The 22,887-nt window shown below is 43.6% G+C and overlaps 1 protein-coding gene across 7 annotated transcripts in view; it reads right to left on the bottom strand.

Moving 5' to 3' along the window:
* Window positions 1–22,887, bottom strand: part of LOC141265383 (triple functional domain protein-like) — a 1,868,493-nt gene that overhangs the window by 1,277,947 nt on the left and 567,659 nt on the right. For all 7 annotated transcript variants that reach the window (XM_073678400.1, XM_073678401.1, XM_073678399.1 and 4 more), the window contains one exon: window positions 13,123–13,314. In XM_073678400.1, coding sequence (XP_073534501.1) covers window positions 13,123–13,314 — 192 coding nt within the window. The remainder of the gene's footprint in view (window positions 1–13,122; window positions 13,315–22,887) is intronic.

Raw genomic sequence — 22,887 nt, forward strand, 5'->3', positions numbered from 1 at the left:
CTTCGGCAAACTGCTCCAGGTCCCTGATATTTGAAGGGTGCCTTCTCCAAACTGCCATTTTGAGATCTCTCCACAGGTGTTCTATGGGAGTCAGGTCTGGACTCATTGCTGGCCACCTTAGAAGTCTCCAGTGCTTTCTCTAAAACCATTTTATAGTGCTTTTGGAAGTGTGTTTTGGGTCATTGTCCTGCTGGAAGACCCATGACCTCTGAGGGAGACCCAGCTTTCTCACACTGGGCCCTACATTATGCTGCAAAATTTGTTGGTAGTTTTCAGACTTCATAATGCCATGCACACAGTCAAGCAGTCCAGTGCCAGAGGCAGCAAAGCAACCCCAAAACATCAGGGAACCTCCGCTATGTTTGACTGTAGGGACCGTGTTCTTTTCTTTGACTGCCTCTTTTTTTTTCCTGTACTTTTTTTTTCCCAAAAAGCTCTACTTTTGTCTCATCTGACCAGAGAACATTCTTGAAAAACGTTTTAGGCTTTCTCAGGTAAGTTTTGGCAAACTCAAGCCTGGCTTTTTTATGTCTCGGGGTAAGAAGTTGGGTCTTCCTGGGTATCCTACCATACAGTCCCTTTTCATTCAGACGCCGACGGATAGTACAGGTTGACACTGTTGTACCCTCGGATTGCAGGGCAGCTTGAACTTGTTTGGATGTTAGTCGAGGTTCCTTATCCACCATCTGCACAATCTTGCGTTGAAATCTCTCGTCAATTTTTCTTTTCCATCCACATCTAGTGAGGTTAGCCAAAATGCCATGGGCTTTAAACTTCTTGATGACTCTGCGCACGGAAGACACAGGAACATTCAGGTCTTTGGAGATGGACTTGTAGCCTTGAGATTGCTCATGCTTCCTCACAATTTGGTTTCTCAAGTCCTCAGACAGTTCTTTGGTCTTCTTTCTTTTCTCCATGCTCAATGTGGTACACACAAGGACACAGGACAGAGGTTGAGTCAACTTTAATCCATGTTAACTGGCTGCAAGTGTGATTTAGTTATTGCCAACATATGTTAGGTGCCACAGGTAAGTTACAGGTGCTGTTAATTACACGAATTAGAGAAGCATCACATGATTTTTCAAACAGTGGCAATACTTTTGTCCACCCCCTTTTTTAGGTTTGGTGTGGAATTATATCCAATTTGTTTTTTTATGTTTTTTACATTGAAGACAAATTAAATGAAGAGAAAAATACCAAAGAATTTGAGATTGCAATCATTTTCAGGAAGAAACTGAGTATTATCTGACAGAATTGCAGGGGTGCCAATACTTTTGGCCAGCACTGTACATATATGTTATCCATAGGTGTTGAATCTATTCCCCTGTGAGTAAAAGAAAAATGGAAGCTTCTTATTCATAGTAATCAGGATGAGGACTGGGAAGAATTTTGGAGTCTTCAACCAAAGTTTCTCCATCTGCTAATAACAAAATGATCCAATTGTACATTATACATCAATCATATTTAACCCCATTGAGGTTATTTAGGATGGGGCGATCCAAGATTTCTAAATGTTTGAGATGTCATGCACCTGATGCAGACTTTATACACATGGTGTGGAAATGCCCAACTCTTCTTTCTTTTTGTAATGAGGTTACTTCACTACTATCTTTCCTAATATCTATTCCAAATCCTCATGACCCGTTAATTTGATTATTTGGTGTTCTGGAGGAAGAGTGGTTAAGACATCATACTAAAATTTTCCTAAGGGAAACCCTCTTCTTAGTCAGAAAATTACTAGCTCTACACTGGATGGGTAATTCCCACCCATCTCTTAGATCCTGGATTGAACTTGTCAATTCAGTCATACTATATGAACGAACGGTTTACCAGAATAGAGGATGTTTGGAGAAATTTAATAAGATCTGAGATCTCTGGAAGTCGTCCCATCTTAGTGTCCCGACACACAGATAATGATTTGAGATATGATGACTAATAAAACAAACTCTATAGTGACTCATATTTAATTTTCGCAATAACAAACATAGCAACTTTAATTATCTTTCAAAATTGCTGTAATAGGATAATTTTTGGCAACAAATAGGTTTTTTTTGTAGTTTTAGAGAACACTTGTTATGTTTGACATGTCATTCTAGGTAATAATATGTACATAAACTTGAAACAATAAGTTTATAGACTGTATAAACCTTGTGTACAATATATGGTTGTGTTATTGGAAAATACGTAAATTCATTATTATGAATATTCTGCTTTATTAATGTAAAAATCTATAATATCTATAAGTAGAATATGCATTATTCTCAAAGTAAAATGTTCACTGGTTAATAAACAAATTAAAAAAAATATGATGGAAAAGCCCATAGAGGCCATTTTAGAGCTTTTGAGATAATTGTCCAATTATTTTCGGTCCCTTGAAAAACAGGCAGCTAGATATTAAAGAGCAGTAATTTCTAAACATTTACTTCAATTAGGATGTGAATACCCGCAAATGAAAGCGGAGAGTCTGCACTTTAAGCCCATATAAACATATGTCACTGTCAAAATATTTCTGGACCTAACTGAATATACATGGCCGAAAGTTCTGGCACCCTTGAAATTGTTCCAGAAATTGTATTTCTCCCAAAAAATAATTGCAATTGCACATGTTTATTTCCTTTGTGTGTATTGGAACAACACAAAAAAAACATAGAAAAAAAATGCAAATTGGACATAATTTCACACAAAACTCCAAAAATGGGCCGGACAAAATTGTTGGCACCTTTCCAAAATTGTGAGCAGACAACTTAATATCAAGCATGTGATGCTCTTTCAAGCTCGCATGTGGAATTAACAGGTATGGGCAAAATGAAAATCACACCTGAAAACAGATACAAAGGGAAGACGTTGACTCAATCTTTGCATTGTGTGTCTGTGTGTGCCACACTAAAGCTACAGTCCCATTATCAGTACTTTACATCAGTAATTGAAAGCCCAAACCAGATGAAGAACAATAAGAGGAAAAGTATATTAGAAATACGTCCACAAGTTCTGTATTTTTGGCCCACTCATGGTTTTGGCTTACAAATAATGATGTGAAATACTGACCAAATACTGATAGTGTGACCATAGCCTAAGTATAAAGAACAGAAAAATGAGCAGAGAACTGTGTGAGAACTTGAGGACTAAAATTGTTGAACAATATCAACAATCTCAAGGATACAAGTCCATCTCCATAGATCTTAATGTTCCTTTGACCACAATGTGCAACATAATCAAGAAGTTTAGAACTCATGGCAATTTGTGGCTAACTCCTTGAACGTGGACAGCAGATAAAAATTGTTGAAAAGTCGCAACACAGGATAGTCTAGAAGGTGGATAAGAAACCCCAAACAAGTTCAAAGAAATTCAAGCTATCCTGCAGGCTCAGGGTGCATCAGTGTCAACTAGAGAGGAGCGGTGTTCGACTCGAACTGTTCGCCAATCTCAAATTTGATTTGTTTTGGGCAGTGTTCGAGTCGTTCGATGAACTCTAACAATTTGCAAAAAATTCGGCTGTTCGAGGTTATGTTCGATAAATGTTCGTGCACCAAAAGCGTAACTGGATTTTTTCACAGTAATACTGTTAATCAATGTTAATAGACAGTTTCAGTGTAGACTGGGCGGGGGGAGGGGCAGGGGATGGATCTCTGCAGAAATAATGCCGATCTCCATTTTTTTTTTCTTTCCAGCATTTACAGTGGGGCGGTGCAGTCTGTCAGCCTATCAGCAGGGCACACAAGCAGCGAAGTGCTTTTTTTTCACACAAGCAAGGGCATTGTGTTATTGGCTGTGTATGTCACATGTCCTTTCCCAATAAGACCCAGCCATTTTCTCACTGCTGCAGCTGAATGTTAGACGGCACTGCTGCTGTGGGCGCTATACAGTATAACTCTGTGAATTGCGAGCGAATTTCCAGTTACATAGAGAGATAGAACTAGTCCCTACTCCCTAAACCTAATTGCAGCCCTTTTGAGGGCTAGGTTACAGCAGTTCATAGCACTTTTTGCCAGGCAGGTCTGTGCCAATGCTGTGCAAGTGTTTTTCACAGCATTTGGAGAAATGTAGCTCAGCCAATCCTTTTGGGCCTGTAGCAGTGTCTGTTAGTCATTGGAGTAGCCTATCAGTGTTGCAAACTACATCACCTGTGTATCTAATACCAATTTTTTACAACATCTAAGCCAGCAAATCCTTTTGGGCCTGTAGCAGTGTCTGTTAGTCAGTGGAGTAGCCCATCTGAAGCAAGCTACACCACCTGTGTATCTAATAACAATTTTTTACTGCATCTAACCCAGAAAATCCTTTTGGGCATAGCAGCAGTGTCTCGCAGTCAGCAGAGTAGCCCACCTGTGAAGGAAGCTACACCGCCTGTGTATCAAATTATAATTTTTTACTGCATCTAACCTAGGAAATCCTTTTGGGCCTAGTAGCAGTGTCTGGTAGTCAGTGGAGTAGCCCATCTTAAGCAAGCTACACAGCCTGTGTATCTAATTCAAATTTTTTACTGCATCTAACCCAGGAAATCCTTTTGGGCCTAGTAGCAGTGTCTCGTAGTCATTGGAGTAGCTCAGCTGTGAAGAAAGCTACACCGCCTGTGTATCTAATAAAATTGTTTTACTGCATCTAACCCAGCCAATCCTTTTGGGCTAGTATCACAGTTTGGCCACTCAGCTCTGCTCGGCTTCCATCCATCATTTTCTGTGCAAACAACTACAGAGTTGCCAATTAGTTAACCACCAAAATGAGTGGAAAAAGGCCTGCTGCTGGTGAAAAGGGGTGTAGGCGTGTTGGAAAGGGAAAAAAAGGTTGTGTCCGTGGGGTAGGTGGTAAAGCAACAGTAACATCAGCAGAAGAAAGACCATCTTCTAGCCAAACTAAGATGTCTACTTCTTTTCATGGACAATGTGATATGATCCCTTTCTTACGGACACGCCCATCGCTACAAATTCCAGATGAGGCACAAAAACAGCAGGTGCTTCAACGGATATCAAGTGCTCCTTCAAGTGCTTCCTTCAAGTGGGCTCTCCTCCACCTCAACTTCAACATCACAAATACTCCAGTCCTCAGAGGTGTCACCCCAATCGCACTTGCTTCCTCACAGCTCCCAAGTCTCCAGTTGCCCGACTGAGTGTAGAGTAACACAGATGGTTGAGTCTGCAGAGCTGTTTACTCATACTATATGTAACATACCTGGTGGCGTCCTTGCACAGTGGTCCATCTCCCACTGTGCAAGAACGCGCACTTGATCTCCAGTCCAGTCTGCTAGCCTGGCTTTCCTCCATGCTGTCTGCTTGCCTGTTTCTGCTGCTTAAGGGCGGCGCCCGATCACTTCCTGCTTCTTGTAGCTGCTGCAGGCACACCCCTTGTGTGTCCTCAGCCTATTGCTGTCTGTCACCTGGTATTTAACCCAGCTCCCCCCTGGAATCCATGCCTGAGCATTGTGTTTCTGTCTATGCTTACTGTCTTGCGGTATCAGTTCCCGTGTCTGAACTGTGTCCTGTCTGAACTATCTTCTAGCCTGTTGTATTCTGCCTATCCTGGAGGCTGTATTTCCAGGCCAGTGTGAACACGCTCCTAGTCTGTTCTTTCCTCCTTCTAGGGGCAGAATACCTAGACCCGTTCCTGTATCTTGCCTGTTCCTGTCTGAACACGCTCCTAGCCTTTTCATTCCGCCTTCTAGGGGCCGCATGCCTAGACCCGCTCCTATATCTTGCTGCTGTGTCTGTTCTTGTCTGAATACTCTCCTAGCCTGTTACCTGTTTTTCTCTATGTCCGTACCTTCCCTTTTCCTGCAGAATCTGATCCCGTACCTAACTCCTACTCGTTGTCCCTGTACTCCCGTTTGTGAGTTTAGAGTCCACTCGCTACTTCATTATAAGTATCCTGTGTGTACCTGGTTCTGCCTTTCCCTTCCAGTCTGTTCAGTGTGAACAGAGCCCTGTCCCCTCTGCTCTGCCTTGCTCACCGCTCCGGCGGTTCTTGCCTGCTCTGCCTTGCTCACTGCTCCTACGGTTTCCGCTCTGCTTTGCTCGCTGCTCTGGCAGTCTCGCTCTGCTCTGACCCTTTGCTCGCTGCTCCGGCAGTCTCGCTCTGCTCTGACCCTTTGCTCGCTGCTCCGGCAGTCTCGCTCTGCTCTGACCCTTTGCTCGCTGCTCCGGCAGTCTCGCTCTGCTCTGACCCTTTGCTTGTTGCTCCGGCAGTCTCGCTCATCTCTGACCCTCTGCTCGCTGCTCAGGCAGTCTCGCTCTGCTCTGACCCTTTGCTCGCTGCTCCGGCAGTCTCGCTCTGCTCTGACCCTTTGCTTGCTGCTCCGGCAGTCTCGCTCAGCTCTGACCCTCTGCTTGCTGCTCCGGCAGTCTCGCTCTGCTCTGACCCTTTGCTCGCGGCTCCGGCAGTCTCGCTCTGCTCTGACCCTTTGCTCGCTGCTACGGCAGTCTCGCTCTGCTCTGACCCTTTGCTCGCAGCTCCGGCAGTCTCGCTCTGCTCTGACCCTTTGCTCGCTGCTTCGGCAGTCTCGTCCTGCTCCTCTCTCGCTCACCGCTCCAGGCGGCCTTGTCCTGCTCTTCTCTCACTCACCGCTCCAGGCGGTCTCGTCTTGTTCTGCTCTTGCTCGCCGCTCTGGGCAGCCTCACTCTGTTGTTTGTCCACCGCATCTGCGGTTCTGTTCTTGAGTCCCAGTCTGTACTGGGTCCTATCCACTCGGTGCTCCAACCTGTCGTACCTGCCAGTACCTCCCTGCCTGCATACCAGTCGTGCTTACCAGCATCCGCCAGTCTGCATACTAGCCGTGTCTGCCTATACCCAGCAGTCTGTGTGCCAGCCTAACCTGCCTGTTCCAGTATTCCCCTGTGTGGGTCAACAGCCGTGTCCGGGGTCTGTCCTGGAGTAGCACCTGGTCCCTCTGCTCGGTTCCTCCTTGGTGCACTGGCGTCGTATGCCGTTGTGCGACCCTGGTCGGATCGGGTGGATACTTAGTTACGCCCCTCCAGGCATTCACTCTCTGGCACGGTCCAGTGGAATCACTACATAAACACGCACACGCCACTCAGCCCGGGCGTGTGCATTACACTATAGCCTGGGAATCAGAGGTCTGCTCCAGAGCTTCTGTGAATCCAGACGAGGAAATGATCAGATCCAGGCTCAGATGAAGAAGGTTCTGAGCATAATGTAGACCCTCGTTCCCAAACTGTAACTCCTGTTGGTGGAGACAATGAGGAAGACGAAGATGAGACTCAGATACCTGATTGGAGCGACAACTTGACTTTTCGGTCAGGGCAGGATTAGGTTGGCTCTGAGGACGACGGGTGTGAAAAAACACAGCATGATGATGATGAGGTTGGAGATCCCACTTACTGTCAACCCACAGTCAGCCAGTCGATGAGGTCAGCAGAGGAGGAGGAGGATGCTAGTGACAACGAGGTTAGGTTGCACCTTCCTGGACAGAGACGGAGTACTGGAAGCACGTCAACAACTGCATCCTCAACCACAACTCAGCCTCTGACCACAAGTGTGGTGGCTCTTCAGATCGCATGGGCTCTAAGCCTTGCATAGCCTGGGCATTTTTTGAGATCGCAAAGGATGACCCAACTCATGTTATCTGTAACATTTGTCACCAAAAGCTAAGTAGAGGCCAAAAAATCCATAGTTTGAGTACTTCATGCATGAACCGTCACATGGTTATGAAGCATAAGATGCAGTGGGAAGCTCACTGTGCTACAATGATGCCTAGCGGGCCGGGCCAACCATCGTCTGCCCCATCTTGTACATCTGCGACCTCTTCATCCTCTGTGACTGGGGGGACAGCAGTCACACATGTTTTTGGATGCAGACCTGCCACCTCTTTACCCTCAACAGCCAGTCTGATTGGCAGATCGTCAGTTCATTTGGAAGTAGAAACACCTGCTGGTGTTGAGCGCTCTCCGACATCGAGAGCACTACCTTTGGATCAAGGCAACCTAACATGTCCGCCTGCATCTTCCTCACAGACCGGCAGTTTGCCGGGGACACCACCCTACTCAACCCCGTCTAAGCACAACAGCCAGCCCTCGGTCCCTCAGATGTGGACAAGTAAAAGACCATTTCCTCCTAGCCATGACAAAGCTAAGAGGTTGAATTTCACCATGCGCAAGCTGTTGGCTACAGAAATGCTGCCTTTCCGCCTGGTGGACACAGAGGATTTTCGAGACCTTATGTCTGTCGCAGTGCCCCAGTACGAGATGCCCTATCGCCACTACTTCTCAAAGAAAGCTGTGCCTGTGCTACACCAGCATGTCACACACAACATCACCGCTTCCTTGAGAAACTCTGTGTGTGACAGGGTGCATTTCACCACAGACACTTGGACAAGTAGGCATGGACAGGGGCTTTACATGTCGCTGACTGGCCACTGGGTAATTATGGTGACAGCAGGACAAGGTGCTGCTGTCCAGGTCTTGCCGTCCCCATGAGTTGTGCGTCAATCCTCTTTATGTAGAAGTTCCTCCACTGCTTCTGCCTCCTCAACCTCCTCTCGGTCCTCCACCTGCACCCAAAGCCTGTCTGGTAATGACGCCTGCTTTCTAACTGCGCAGAAGGAATCCTGCACACCTCCTTACTATTCTGGCAGCAGGGCTCAAAGGCATCAGGCGGTGTTTACTTTGAAATGTCTGGGAAATGTGAGTCACACAGCTGAGGTGTTGTGGTCAGCTCTGGAGACCCAGTTTCATGAATGGTTGTCTCCACTGAACCTGCAGCCAGGGAAGGCCATGTGCGACAATGCTGCAAACCTGGGTGCAGCCCTTCGCCGGGGCAATGTCACACACATGCCTTGTATGGCTGAAGTGTTGAACCTGTTTGTCCAGCAATTTTTAGCCCACTATCCCGGACTAGATGGCCTTCTGCAGAGGGCACGGTCGCTGTGTGCTCACTTCCGCCGTTCGCATCCCTGCCCATGTTGCAGCGACTGTGGCAGCACAGACGAGCCCTGGTGTAATACGTTATGACTAGTGTTGAGCGAGTATGTGCTGTCCGAGTATGCTCGGGCCGAGCTCCGAGTATTTATAGCTGCTCGGTGATATGGTTGAATAGCTCCCGTGTGCATGATTTGCAACTGTTTGAGAGTTTTATTACATGTGAGGAATGTGTAAGAAATAGACATTCCTCTCATGTAATAAAACTGTCAAACAGTTGCAAATCATGCACACTGGAGCGATTCAACCATATAACCGAGCAGCTAAAAATATTCGGAGCTCGGCCCGAGCATACTCGGTGAAAGGGTTAATAGAACATAATCGCTCCACACTAGTTATGACGTATAGCCTGGGCCAACGAGATCCAGAGGTGGGGCAAATCACGCTGCAGGAGTAGTCTCAGATCAGGGACCTATGCACCCTTCTGCACAGTTTTGAAATGGCGACGAAGATGTTTAGTGCTGACGATGCCATTATCAGCATGACTATTCCGGTGATTTACATGCTGGAGCACACTTTAAACAGTATTCGGAGTCAGGTAGTGGGACAAGAGGAGGGATAGGAAGTACAGGAGGAGTCGTATGCGGAAGGGATAACATCTCCAAGGTCCAGACGGTCAGCAGCACCAAGGCAGCAGGCATGGGAGGGTGGGGGAGAGGGATTAACGAGGGCACATGGTAGCAGCCAAACTGTTTAGAAAGGTGCAGGAGCCGAGGAAGAAGTGGAGGACGAACTGGCGATGGGCATGGAAGACTCATCAGATGATCACATTTCTGCTGTATGAGGTTGGGGGGAGAGGGCAGAGGAAGGAAGCATGATTCTTACCTCGCTACCAACACAACAAGGACTTGGTCCTCCTGGATGCGCAAGACACATAAGTGCCTTCTTGCTGCACTACCTGCAACATGACCCTCAGATTGTCAGAATTCGAAGTAATCCCGACTACTGGGTTGCCACACTCTTAGATCCCCGGTACAAAAGTAAATTTGCCGAAATAATTCCTGCCATAGAAAGGGATTCACGCATGCAGGAGTATCAGCAGACGCTGTTGCAGAATCTTACATGTGCTTTTCCACAAAACACCAGTGGTGCACGTAGTGAATCTCACAGTTCTAACTTGCCAACCGTGGGATTGTCTAGTCTTCATCACTCAAACCGTAACAGTAACACCGTACCTGCTGGTAACAGCAATTTTGCGGAATCATTTCACCAATTTTTTAGACCATCCTTTGCAAGGCCACAGGAGACAAGAAGTCTGATACATAGTCAACACCTAGAGAGGATGGTACAGGAGTATCTCCAAGTGAACATCGAAGCCATGACTCTGTCACTGGACCCTTGCTCATTTTGGGCTTCCAATCTGGAAAAATGGCCTGAGCTCGCCACTCACGCCTTGGAGATCTTGTCGTGCCCCGCAGCCAGCGTTCTCTCTGTGTTCAGCGCTGCTGGTGGTGTGCTGACAGATAAGAGCATGCGGCTGTCCACTGAGAATGTAGACAGACTCACGTTCATAAAGATGAACAAATCATGGATCCGCAAGGACTTTTCCACCCCTGTGTCATCCTCGGGAGACTAAAAGCTTGAGGATTTTGGAAAATCACCTCACCAACCATTTTAAGCAACTCTGGGGTAATTGATGCCACTTAAGTGGTGTCTGTGCCACAATTTTTTGAGTCCCCTTGCTGTGTTTTACATGACGTTGGCATCGTCAATTCCAGGTGGGTCGGGTTGCTCCCCCCCCCCTTTTTAACCGTAAGAAACTACATACACTATGGCTTGGGGTAACACAGATGGTTGAGTCTGCAGAGCTGTTTACTCATACTATAGCCTGGGAATCAGAGGTCTGCTCCAAAGCTTCAGTGTCCGCTAGTCAGTGTAGTAGCCCAGCTGTGAAGCAAGCTACACCGCCTGTGTATCTAATAACAATTTTTTACTGCATCTAACCCAGCCAATCATTTTGGGCTAGTAGCAGTGTCTCGTAGTCAGCGGAGTAGCCCATCTGAAGCAAGCTACACCGCCTTTGTATCTAATAACAATTTTTAACTGCATCTAGCCCAGGCAATACTTTGGGCCTAGTAGAAGTGTCTGCTAGTCAGCGGAGTAGCCCAGCTGGCTCAATCCTTATAAAAGCTTTTTAACTGCAGAAGCTTTAGTGGATGCTACTGGAGCTGGAATTACCGTGGCTGCTGGCACCAGACTTGCCCTCCAATAGACCCTTGTAAAAGGATTTAAAGTGTACTGATTCAAATTACAGAGCCAATTTAAATTACAGAGCTTAGACATGCCTCCACCGCGGGGGGTCTCGACCCACCAGCGGACAGGCACCAGTATTGGGAGAGGGAGGCTGGCCGTCAGGGTCCACCGCGGCTCTGGAACAAATCCGGCGACACGGAGGTCGCACAGGCAGGAAAGGCCTGGCCGTGTCGGCTTCGCACTCCAGCGTAGTCCCTCTGCCCTCTCGTGCCTGTAACCTCAAAGGGATGCGCAAGCGGCTTTTCTTCCCAGAGTTGTTCCCCGCCCAGCAGGAACGTGGGCGAGCTCAGGTCGGCCTTCCATCGTACTCCCTTACCTCGCTCGCCCTCTTTCCTTCTTCCGTTCTCCATCTAACCTCTCGGCTCTGTGGTGTCTGCTCTGCCTCCAGCTCTCTCCTTCTCACAGGTGGACTACCATGCGTATTCACACTGTGGCGAATCTTTTGGGCCAAGGCATAAGAAGTCGTCGAGGTAATGGATAATATGTGCCCCCTTAGAAACGTCCATGAAGACCCATTTGAGGAAGCAACTAAACGCCTCAAAATAGTGAGCAGGATATGGAGCACCCCATGGGCAAACAGCGTTCTATATACAGTAGTATGCTCCTTTCTAGAAGCAGCCCAAATAGGCGGACACTATTCGGAGGCACAGGTAGTAAGTAACCGGAACGCCCCCTCAATGTCTGTTTTGGCCATTAGGGTGCCCCTTCCCAACTTCTTGACCCGCCTGACTGCCTTGTCAAAGGAGGTACAGTATATACTACTGTACTTGGTTCCGCGTCGATGTTGTCGTTTACTGGATATGGATATGACAAATGGTGGATTAGTCCGAATGTATTAGGTTCCGTTTTTGGCATGACTCCCAACGGGGATACCACTGCGTCTTGAAAGGAAAGTGTTCTAAATGGAAAAGCCATTCTACCTAAAGATATTTATTTTTTTAATTTTCTTGTCACGAATCTGGGTGTTGGTAGGCTGATTTTAGATTTTTACTCCAGCCTTTCTTGATTTTAGAAGGGCATGACATGCCTATATCTGTGTCTCCCCCTCCTTTTACTCCTCCACCTCTTTTCTTTTCGCATGACTATATGTACTTGTCACTTTTCCATGTGTTAGTTGTGTCTTCTGAGCAGTTTGTCAGCTTTTGGACACCTTTGAAGGTGTTCTCTATGTGTTTCTATGTGTTTTTGTTTGCCTGACATTGGTTTTAACGGTGTTCGATGAACCGTTCGGCGAACATGCCGGTGTTCGACGAACCGAACCCGAACACTATGGGGGTGGCTCAACACTAGTGTCAAAGCAAACTATCTGTCGACATTTGAATGAAAGGAAATGGCAGGAGACCCAAGAGGACTCTACTGACCCACAGACAAAAAAGATACATTGCAGTTTGCCAAAATGTAGGTGTGTAAGCCAAAATTCTCCTGGGAAACAGTCTTGTGGACAGATGAGACCAAGATAGAGCTTTTTGTTAAAGCACATCATTCTACTGTTAACTGAAAACAGAATGAGAAAAAAACACAGCACTTACATTCAAATATGGTGGAGGTTCAAAGATGTTTTGGGGTTGTTTGTTGCCTCTGGCACTGGGCGCAAAGCATCATGAAATCGGAAGATTACCATAAGATTTTGGGTCGCAATGTAGTGCTCAGTGTCAGAAAGCTGGGTTTGCGTCCTAGTTCATGGTTTTGTGTGAAATTATGACCAATTTGCCTTTTTTTCCTCTTTTTTTCTGTTGTTCCAATACACACAAAGGAAATAAATGCATCTAACAAAGCATGTGTAATTGCAATAATTTTCTGGGAGAAATACTTAATTTTTTGGAACAATATCAAGGGTGCCAAAACTTTCGGGTAGGACTGTATATATTTAAATTAACAAATAATCCTTGAACATATTCTTCTGTTCCTGAATCAAAACCCTGAAAAGTAAAATGTGTCAACTTACCTCCTTGACATGTGAATGAAGTGAAACAGACATATCTAACAAACCCTTCCGCTGTTCAACACGCCTAACAAAATCTTGGATTCGATCCTCTAACTGATGAGCTGCCTGATAAATTTCTTCCGGGTCACACTCGCCTGTTTGTGCCAACTGTTCTGCAGCTTCTAGTAACTTGTCTGCATTTGTGTATGTGTTCTGAACATTGAAGAAAAAAAAATAAAAAAACAAAGAACACATGAACATACAATGGATAGGACAATGTACAAACAGTTTTACAGAAAAAGTAACAGCACAAGAAAAGCATTAACCCCTTTACTTCCAAAGGTGGTTTGCACATTTTTACAATTCTGACCAGTCACTTTACGATGTAATAACTCTGGAACGCTTCAACGGATCCCACTGATTCTGAGACTGTTTTTTCGTGACATATTGCACTTCATGATAGCGGTAAAATTTATTCTATATGACTTGCGTTTATTTGTGAAAAAAATGAAATTTGACAAATATTTTGAAAATGTAGCAATTTTCAAAATTTGAATTTTCAAGCCTTTAAATCAGAGGGATATATCACACAAAATAGTTAGTAAATAACATTTTTCCCACATGTCTACTTTACATCAGAACAATTTTGGAACCAACATTTATTTGGGTTCGAAAGTTATAAGGTTTAAAAGTTGACCAGCAATTTCTAATTTTTCAAACAAAAGTTACAAAACCTTTTTTTAGGGACCACATCACATTTGAAGTGACTTTGAGGGGCCTTAAGACAGAAACTACCTAAAAGTGTCACCATTCTAAAAACTGCACCCCTCAAGGTGCTCAAAACCACATTCAAGAAGTTTCTTAACCCTTCAGGAGCTTCACAGGAATTTTTGTAATGTGTAAGAAAAAAATGAACATGTAACTTTTTTCACAAAAAAAATATTTTAGACACAATATTTTTTATTTTTCCAAGGGTATCAGGGAAAAAGGGATCCCAAAATTAGTTGTGTAATTTCTCCTGAGCATGCCGATACCTCATATGTGGGGGAAAACCACTGTTTTGGCACGCGGCAGTGCTCGAAAGGGAAGGAGCACCACTTGACTTTTTGAATGCAAAATTTGCTGGAATAATTAGTGGATGCCATGTTGCGTTTGCAGAGCCCCTGATGTGCGTACACAGTGGAAACCCCCCTCACCTGACACCATTTTGGAAACATGACCTTTCAGGGAACTTATCGAGAGGTGTGGTGAGCACCTTGAGCGCCCAGGTGATTATTATGCCTTTAAACAATTCTGGACTGCCCATATGATGGTGTCATGTGTTTGGAAGCATCTGAAAGTTCTTTTGGCAACATCTGAGTTAGAGTAGAGACACACCTGTGGATGTATTTTAATGCACACCTGAAACACACTGCTTCATTGTGTAGCATCATAATAAAGTCTAAAGAAATCATCCAAGATATCAGAAAGAGAATTGTGGACTTGCACAAGTCTGGCTCATCCTTAGGTACAATTTCAAGATACCTGAAGGTGCCTCGTTCATCTGTACAAACAATTATACGCAAGTACAAACAAGAAGGGAATGTCCAGCCATCATACCACTCAGGAAGGAGCAGAGTTCTTTGTCTCACAGATGAACGTGCTTGGGTCCGACATGTGCATATCAACCAAAGGACAAAAGCAAAAGACCTTGTGAAGATGATGTCAGAAGCTGGTAAAATTGTGTCAATATCCACAGTGAAACGAGTACTGTAACAACATGGGCTGAAAGGCCACTCTGCCAGGAAGACATTACTCCAAAAGAAACATAAAAAAGGCAGAATAATGTTTGCAAATGCACACAGGAACGAAGACCTTAATTTTTGGAGACATGTCCTGTGGTGTGATGAAACTAATATTTTACTTTTTGGGCATAATGACCATAGTTACGTTTGGAAGAAAAAGGGAGAAGGTTGGAAGCCTAAGAACACCATCCCAACTGTGAAACATGGCGGTGGAATAATCATGTTGTGGGGTTGCTTTGCTGCAGGAGGGACTGGTGCACTTCATAAAATAGATGGCATCATGAGAAAAGAAGATTATGTGGCAATACTGAAGCAACAACTCAAGACATCAGCCAGAAAGTTAACGCTTGGGCGGAAATGGGTCTTACAAATGGACAATGACCAGAAGCATACTGCCAAAATGGTAAAGTGGCTTAAGGATAACAAAGTCAATGCTTTGAAGTGGCCATCACAAAGCCCTGATCTCAATCCTATTGAAAATTTATGGGCAAAGCTGAAAAGGTAGGTGCGACCAAGGCGATCTACAAACCTGGATCAATAACACCAGTTTTGTCAGGAGGAATGAGCCCAAATTCCGACTAACTAATGTGAGAAGCTTGTGGAAGGATATCCCAAACATTTGACACAAGTCATTCAAGTTTAAGGACAATGGTACCAAATACTAATGAAATGTATGTAAACTTGCCTTAAAACGTTCTCTCTCTCACCAATCTGGCATTTTGCAAATATTAAAAATCATGGTAATACTAATTGACCTAAGACATGAAAGGTTTATTCTGATGTCATGTCAGATATTGAAAAAAACATGCATATGTAAACTTCTGGTTTTGACTGTATTTCCCACAAAAATGGGTTTTTTTTAGCAACAAATTTTGTATTTTCATTAGGGTAACAGGATAAATTGCACAGTACAATTTGTTGTGCTATTTATCCTAAGTATGCCAATACCCAATATGTGGAGGATAACTACTGTTTGGGCGCACAGCAGGGCTTGGAACGGAAGCATTGACAAATAGATAATAAGGATTACCTTTTTAATAATCACAGAACTTTTAGTTAGGGCTTATTTGCCCTATGGAAATTTATAAATAAATAATCAATACCCTACGCTGGTTCTTAGGAACAATTTTTTGACACCCCCACAACGGACCCCATTTTGCAAACTAGACCCCTCAAGAAATTTATCTAGATGTGTGGTGAGCACCTTGAACCCACAGGTGCTTTAAAGAATTTTACAACATTGATCTGTGAAAATGAAAAAAAAAAATTTTTCCCACAAAAATGTTGTTTTAGCAATTTCTCCTGAATACGCAGATACCCCATATGTGGTCGAGAACTACTTTAGAGGCTCATAGGAAAGTTTAGAAGAGAAGGAGCGCCATATTAGAGTTCATATTTTGCTGCATCAGTTTGACAGTGCCATGACACATTGGCAGAGCCCCTAAGATGCCAGAACAGCTGTATTCTTCGGGACTGTATGATTACAGTGATACCACATTTTTATTGTTTCTTTATGTTTTGGCGCTTTTACACAAACTATTTTGTAGAAAAAATAATTATTTTTGAATCACTTTATTCTGAAAGCTATAACTGTTTTATTTTTTGGCTGATGGAGCTGTATGGCAGTTTATTTTTTTGCAGGACAAGATGACGTTTTCAGTGATACCATTTTTAATTTCAAGCATAAAAGAAAAAAAATTGTTGGTACTTTCAGTCCTCCGTAGATGCTCTATCACGTGGTCACCACCTGACTGTGACATCACGTTAAGTCCTGCTCGTCCCGCTTGCCTCAACATAAGCTAGCGCGCCAACGAGTATTGTACCGTCGGAAGCTAGAGTCACCGGCCGGGACTCTGCTTCAATCTAATACCCTGCTTAAGAATTTCTCAGCAGTCCACAAGAAGACATCGATAAGGTAACACTACTGCTCTTATCGTGCACCTCCGGTATTTTCACTGCTGCATCTTAAAAACCGCATCATAACCGCCGCACTTCGCTTGAGGTAAGATCACCAGTAAGGGGCCTGTCACAACGGGGGTGCCTGTGCTTTGTCTTGAGACTACTGCAGTGATTACCGGGAACTGCTTCATGTGTCCCTTTCTCCACCTTGCAGCAGCTGCATCGGTCATTTACTGATCCTGGTGCCATTAGGGCAACGCTCCTTGCACAACCAGCCTGATACTTGGTATTATGGGGTCCTCCCATCTACTAGGTGTATTAGGAATTGCTCCAAAAGTCCGGAAGGATTCGTGTGAGACAGACCACGCCAAAACCAACCTAGGGGAGAGAACCTCCACATAAATACTATCATCAATACATGATGATTCAGGCATATTAGGTATGACACGTTTTAATGGTCAGCATATACATACCTTTCCTAACCATCTAACACAACTACCTTCTTTACTCTTCCAGGATATTTGTTTGCCCTACTTTCAAAAACCCCATTATCAGGCTAAAGTACTTATCTAGGATAAAATCACAGAACCCTCGTTACCAAGCAAATATTGGCAGGTTAATATTACCTATTACATAACCGTTAGTCCCTCTTTACTTTGCATTTATCTGAGTTTCTCTTGTGCAAAAGGTACCTTCTGTGTACTTAGCTACCCCGCAAAGCCGCATTAAGCACCAATTGTCAGGAATTCTATTTCACAGTCAGTCAGGCAATACAACAGTCCACTCCTAAAAGGCAAGTAACTCGAAGCATCAACCCACTCTAACCCACATATCTTTTCTCTCCATCCAGGGTTGCTCTATAGAACTAATCCACCACTCTGACAATCTCGGGTGGATTCCTCCTATCAAACGGACTCCTTTTTCTCCTATCATCAAATCCTGTCCGTAAATCAATTATCTGGTTATTTACTCTTTCAAAACTTATCTGAAGTCATTTTTTTATATATTTTAAGTCTTATTTAAATAAATTCTTTATTCAATTTGATCTCTATTCCCTCTTTTTTTTCTTATTATCCAGCAGCTCAGCGCGAATTATCTAATATTGTAGCATTTTTATTTTTATTCGTCTTTTTGATCGCATTTTAGTCCTGCACCGCTCGCAGCACATTAACCCCCGAAATGCTGCCATCGAAGTCGATCGCAGCATTCCCGTGGCAAGAGGGGGTAAGCGCCGATACTTACCTCCTCTCCGGCATCCCACAATGTCTGAGCCAGGTCTCGGTGGTTCTCACGGTGACTCGGATGTCGTTATGACATTTGGGTGACCAGACAGCAAGAAGTCACTTTGACCATGCACAGTGCACAATTTAAGTACCCTATTTTTCGGACTATAAGAAGCAATTTTTTCCTCCAAAATTTTGTAGGAAAGTGGGGGGTGCGTCTTATTGTCCGATATACATAAATGCTTTGGCTGTGGGTGGTGGAGGAAGCGACAGTGGCGGAGTAGCGGTGCACAGGAGGCAGCAGCCGCCTGCTGCATCCTACATTGTGCCCGCTATTAAAGAAAATTAATATTCACTGCTCCCCACACCCATTTCCTTAATAAACGGCACACTTTGCCCGCAGCGCGACTGCTTTTAAGTATGGCACCCTTCATCCCTGCATGTATGGCCCCCCTCATCCCAGTATGTATGGCACCCTTCATCCGTGAATGTATGGCCCCCTCTTCTAGGTATGCTTCGCACCCCTTGATCCCAGTCACGCTGCACAGAAAAAAAAAAAAACTTTCATACTCACCTCCTCTCTCCTTCAGCGCTGTGTTCCGCAATAGTCACTGCTAGCAGTGACCATTCATTCTCCCTAATAGCCTCAGAGCAGCTCCTGCTACGCTCGGCTGTCAGAATGCCCGCTATTAAAGGCCATGAAAATTCACCACTCCCATGGTGGTGCCTCCACCCCATATATTTTGCAGATGTTATAGAGCCAAAAGAACCTCCTGGGGATTGCCTGCCATGCATGACCGATCCCCGCATGTTTTTTTTTGGGTGTCTAATAACCGTGAAACATGCAGGGCGGGGACTCAAGCATCCACGATAAATGGTTCATACCCGAGTACCCGATGCAAACTCAAGTACCAAGCGCTTCCATTCAAGACTAATGACAACTTATTCAATATGATGACCTAATGTTATCAAATTCTGTGTCGTACCTCTGGGTTCAAAATGTTCACTATACCCTTTGATAAAAATCATTGAGGGGTGCAGTTTCCAAAATGGTGTCACTTGTGGGGGGTTTCCACTGTTTAGGCACATCAGGGGCTCTCCAAAAGCAACATGGCATCCACTAATTATTCAAGCAAATTGTACATTTAAACAGTCAAATGGCATTTCTACCCTTCCGAACCCTGCCGTGTGCCCAAACAGTGGTTTTCCACTACATATGGGGTACCAGCTAACTCAGGAGAATTTGCACAACAAAATGCATGGTGTAATTTCTCCTGTTATCCTTATAAAAATGCAAAATTGGGGGCTTAAAAACATTTTTGTTGGAAAAATGTGAACATTTTATTTTTACGGCTCAATGTTATAAACTTCTGTGAAGCACCTGGGGGTTTAAGGTGCTCACCACACATCTAGATAAGTTGCCTGAGGGGTCTAGTTTCCAAAATAGTGTCACTTGAGGGGGGTTTCCACTGTTTAGGCATATCAGGGGCTCTCCAAACGCAACCTGGCGTCCGCTAATTATTCAAGCAAATTTTACATTCAAAAAGTCAAATGGCACGCCTTTCCTTCAGAACCCTGCCGTGTGCCCAAACAGTGGTTTTCCCCCACATATGGGGTATTTGAGTGCTCAGGAGGAATTGCACAACAAATTTGTGGTCCATTTTTTCCTGTTACCCTTGCGAAAATAAAAAAATTGGGGTCTAAAGTAACATTTTTGTAAAAAAAGTAAAATGTTGATTTTTTTTCTTCCACATTCCAAAAATTCCTGTGAAGAACCTGAAGGGTTAATAAACTTCTAGAATGTGGTTTTAAGCACCTTGAGGGGCGCAGCTTTTAGATTGGTGTCACTTTTAGGTATTTTCTGTCATAAAGGTCCCTCAAAGTCACTTCAAATGTGATGTGGTCCCTAAAAAATGGTTTTGTAAATGTTGTTGGAAAAATGAGAAATCGCTGGTCAACTTTTAACCCTTATAACTTTCTAACAAAAAAAAAATTTTGGTTCCAAAATTCTGCTGATGTAAAGTAGACATGTGGGAAATGTTATGTATTAACTATTTTGTGTGCCATATCTCTCGTATTTAAGGGCATGAAAATTAAAATTTTGAAAATTGCAAAATTTTCTAAATTTTCACCAAATTTCCGATTTTTTTCACACAAACATCAGTCATATCAAATAAATTTTACCACCATCATGAAGTACAATATGTCGCAATATGTCGCGAAAAAACAATCTCAGAATCAGGGGGATCCGTTGAAGAGTTATTACCTCATAAAGTGACAGTGGTCAGAATTGTAAAAATTGGCCCGGTCATTAACGTGCAAATATTTAAGGGGTTAAAAAATACTTTCACAACTTCTTCACTTTTTTTTTTTTTTTTTTTTTACTTTGTCCCACTATGGGACTTTCACTTTCTGCAGGCTGATTGCTGTTATAAGGCATAACAATGCAGGAGCACAGCTATGCCTTATAACTGTCAGTCCTGCAGACACAAGTTAATTAGATCATGCACTGAGAGCTGGGTATCAGCTGACAGAATCAGCTGATAGCCGGCAGTGAGTGCGCACATACAGCCTGTGTGTGTGCAAAATCGCCTGGATGTAAATACCAGCCGACCCGGATGTATGGATACATCTAAGGTCAGAAAGGGGTTAAATAAAGCAATTTGGGTGTACTGTTACGCCCATCTTCATTTAATGAATTAAATTATTCACCTTTTAAATCACACTATTCCAATTATCCCACAAATCTTTGTTCATTTCTCACAAAATTAGAATCATCAAAAAGTTAATTTATTTCAGTTCTTCAATACAAAAAGTGAAACTCATTATATACAGTCATTACAAACAGAGTGATCTATTTCAAGTGTTTATTTCTGTTAATGTTGATGATTATGGCTTACAGCCAATAAAAACACAAAACTCATTATCTCAGTACATTAAAATAATTAACAAAAAACACCTGCAAAGGCTTAATATGCGTTTAAAAAGGTCCCTTAGTCTGTTTCAGTAGGCGCCATAATCATGGACTGCTGACATGACAGATGTCCAGAAGGCAGTCATTGACACACTCCACAAGGAGAGTAAGCCACAAAAGGTCATTGCTAAAGAAGCTGGCTGTTCACAGCTGTGTGCTGTGCTGTATCCAAGCATATTAATGGAAAGTAAGTGGAAGGAAAAAGTGTGGTAGAAAAAGGTGCACAAACAACCGGGATAACCGCAGCTTTGAAAAATTTGTTAACAAAAGGCCATTCAAAAATTTGGGGGAGATTCACAAGGATTGGCCTACTGCTGGAGTCATTGCTTCAAGAGCCACCACAAACAGACGTATCCAGGACATGGGCTACAAGTGTTGTATTCCTTGTGTCAAGCCACTCATGACTAATAGACAACACCAGAAGCATCTTACCTGGGCCAAGGAAAAGAAGACCTGGGCTGTTGCTCAGTGTTCCAAGGTGTTGTTTTCAGATGAAAGTAAATTTTGCATTTAATTTGGAAATCAAGGTTCCAGAGTCTGGAGGAATAGTGGAGAGGCCACAATCCAAGCTGCTTGAGGTCTATTGTGAAGTTTCCACAATCAGTGATGGTTTGGGGAGCCATGTCATCTGCTGGTGTTCATTCACCGCGTTTTATCAAGACCAAAGTCAGTGCAGCCGTCTACCAGGAAATTTTAGAGCAATTCATGCTTCCCTCTGCCGACAAGCTTTTTGGAGATGGAAATTTCATTCTCCAGCAGGACTTGGCACCTGTCCACACTGCCAAAAGTACCAATACCTGGTTTAAAAACAACAGTATCACTGTGCTTGATTGGCCAGCAAACTCACCTGACCTTAACCTCAGAGAGAATCTATGGGGTATTGTCAAGAGGAAGATGAGAGACACCAGACCCAACAATGCAGACAAGCTGAAGGCTGCCATCATAGCAACCTGGCCTTCCATAACACCTCAGCAGTGCCACAGGCTGATCGCCTCCATGCCACACCGCATTGATGCAGTAATTGATGCAAAAGGAGCCCCGAGCAGGTATTGAGTGCATTTACTGAACATTCATTTCAGTAGGCCAACATTTCGGATTTTAAAAACATTTTCCAAGCCATTGTTATAAAGTATTCTAATTTACTGAGATAATGACTTTGGTGTTTTCATTGGCTATAAGCTATAATTATCAACATTAACAGAAATAAACACTTGAAATAGATCACTGTTTGTAATGACTCTATATAAAATATTAGTTTCACTTTTTGTATTGAAGAACTGAAATAAATTAACTTTTTGATGATATTCTAATTTAGTGATAAGCACCTGTACACTAATCAACAATGAAATTTCAACACCAATATCCTCAAAAGTTGTGGAATTATGAAAATCACATGATTGATAGATATGTTAATGAAATTCAAATGATGAGGAAATCTAAACATTTTCATAACATCTCGATTTATTCAGTATCAAGTATTAGAACCACACATACTTTCAAGCATTGGCATGCTATCAATTAGGTTATCAATTTTCCTATGAAAAATGTTCTGCCACGCTGAATGTACTTCCAAACAGAAATTATCAAAATGAGCTGCAGCCAGCTCCCATAGCAACTGCTGACCAATGAGGTTCCAGATGTGTGTCATGGAAGAGAAGTCCAGAGACACTGTAGGCCATGGTAGCACGTTTAGACCATGCAGGCTAATCACAATAGCACGAGCTGCATGCGGCCATTAATAACCTCATTGATAATAGATGCCAAGGCGTTTAAGTCCACGTATTTATGCGTGTGGCACACATACACAACACTAAATAATTACAGATGTCTGTAACAATTTACTTTTTTCACCATTGGCATATTATTAACATGTTTATCGATCCTGTGATTTCATAAATCCATGACA

The sequence above is a fragment of the Phyllobates terribilis genome, unplaced genomic scaffold (assembly GCF_046119375.1).
Source record: "Phyllobates terribilis strain yellow unplaced genomic scaffold, ASM4611937v1 Scaffold_4__5_contigs__length_816908805, whole genome shotgun sequence".
In the NCBI taxonomy this organism is placed as follows: Eukaryota; Metazoa; Chordata; class Amphibia; order Anura; family Dendrobatidae; genus Phyllobates; species Phyllobates terribilis.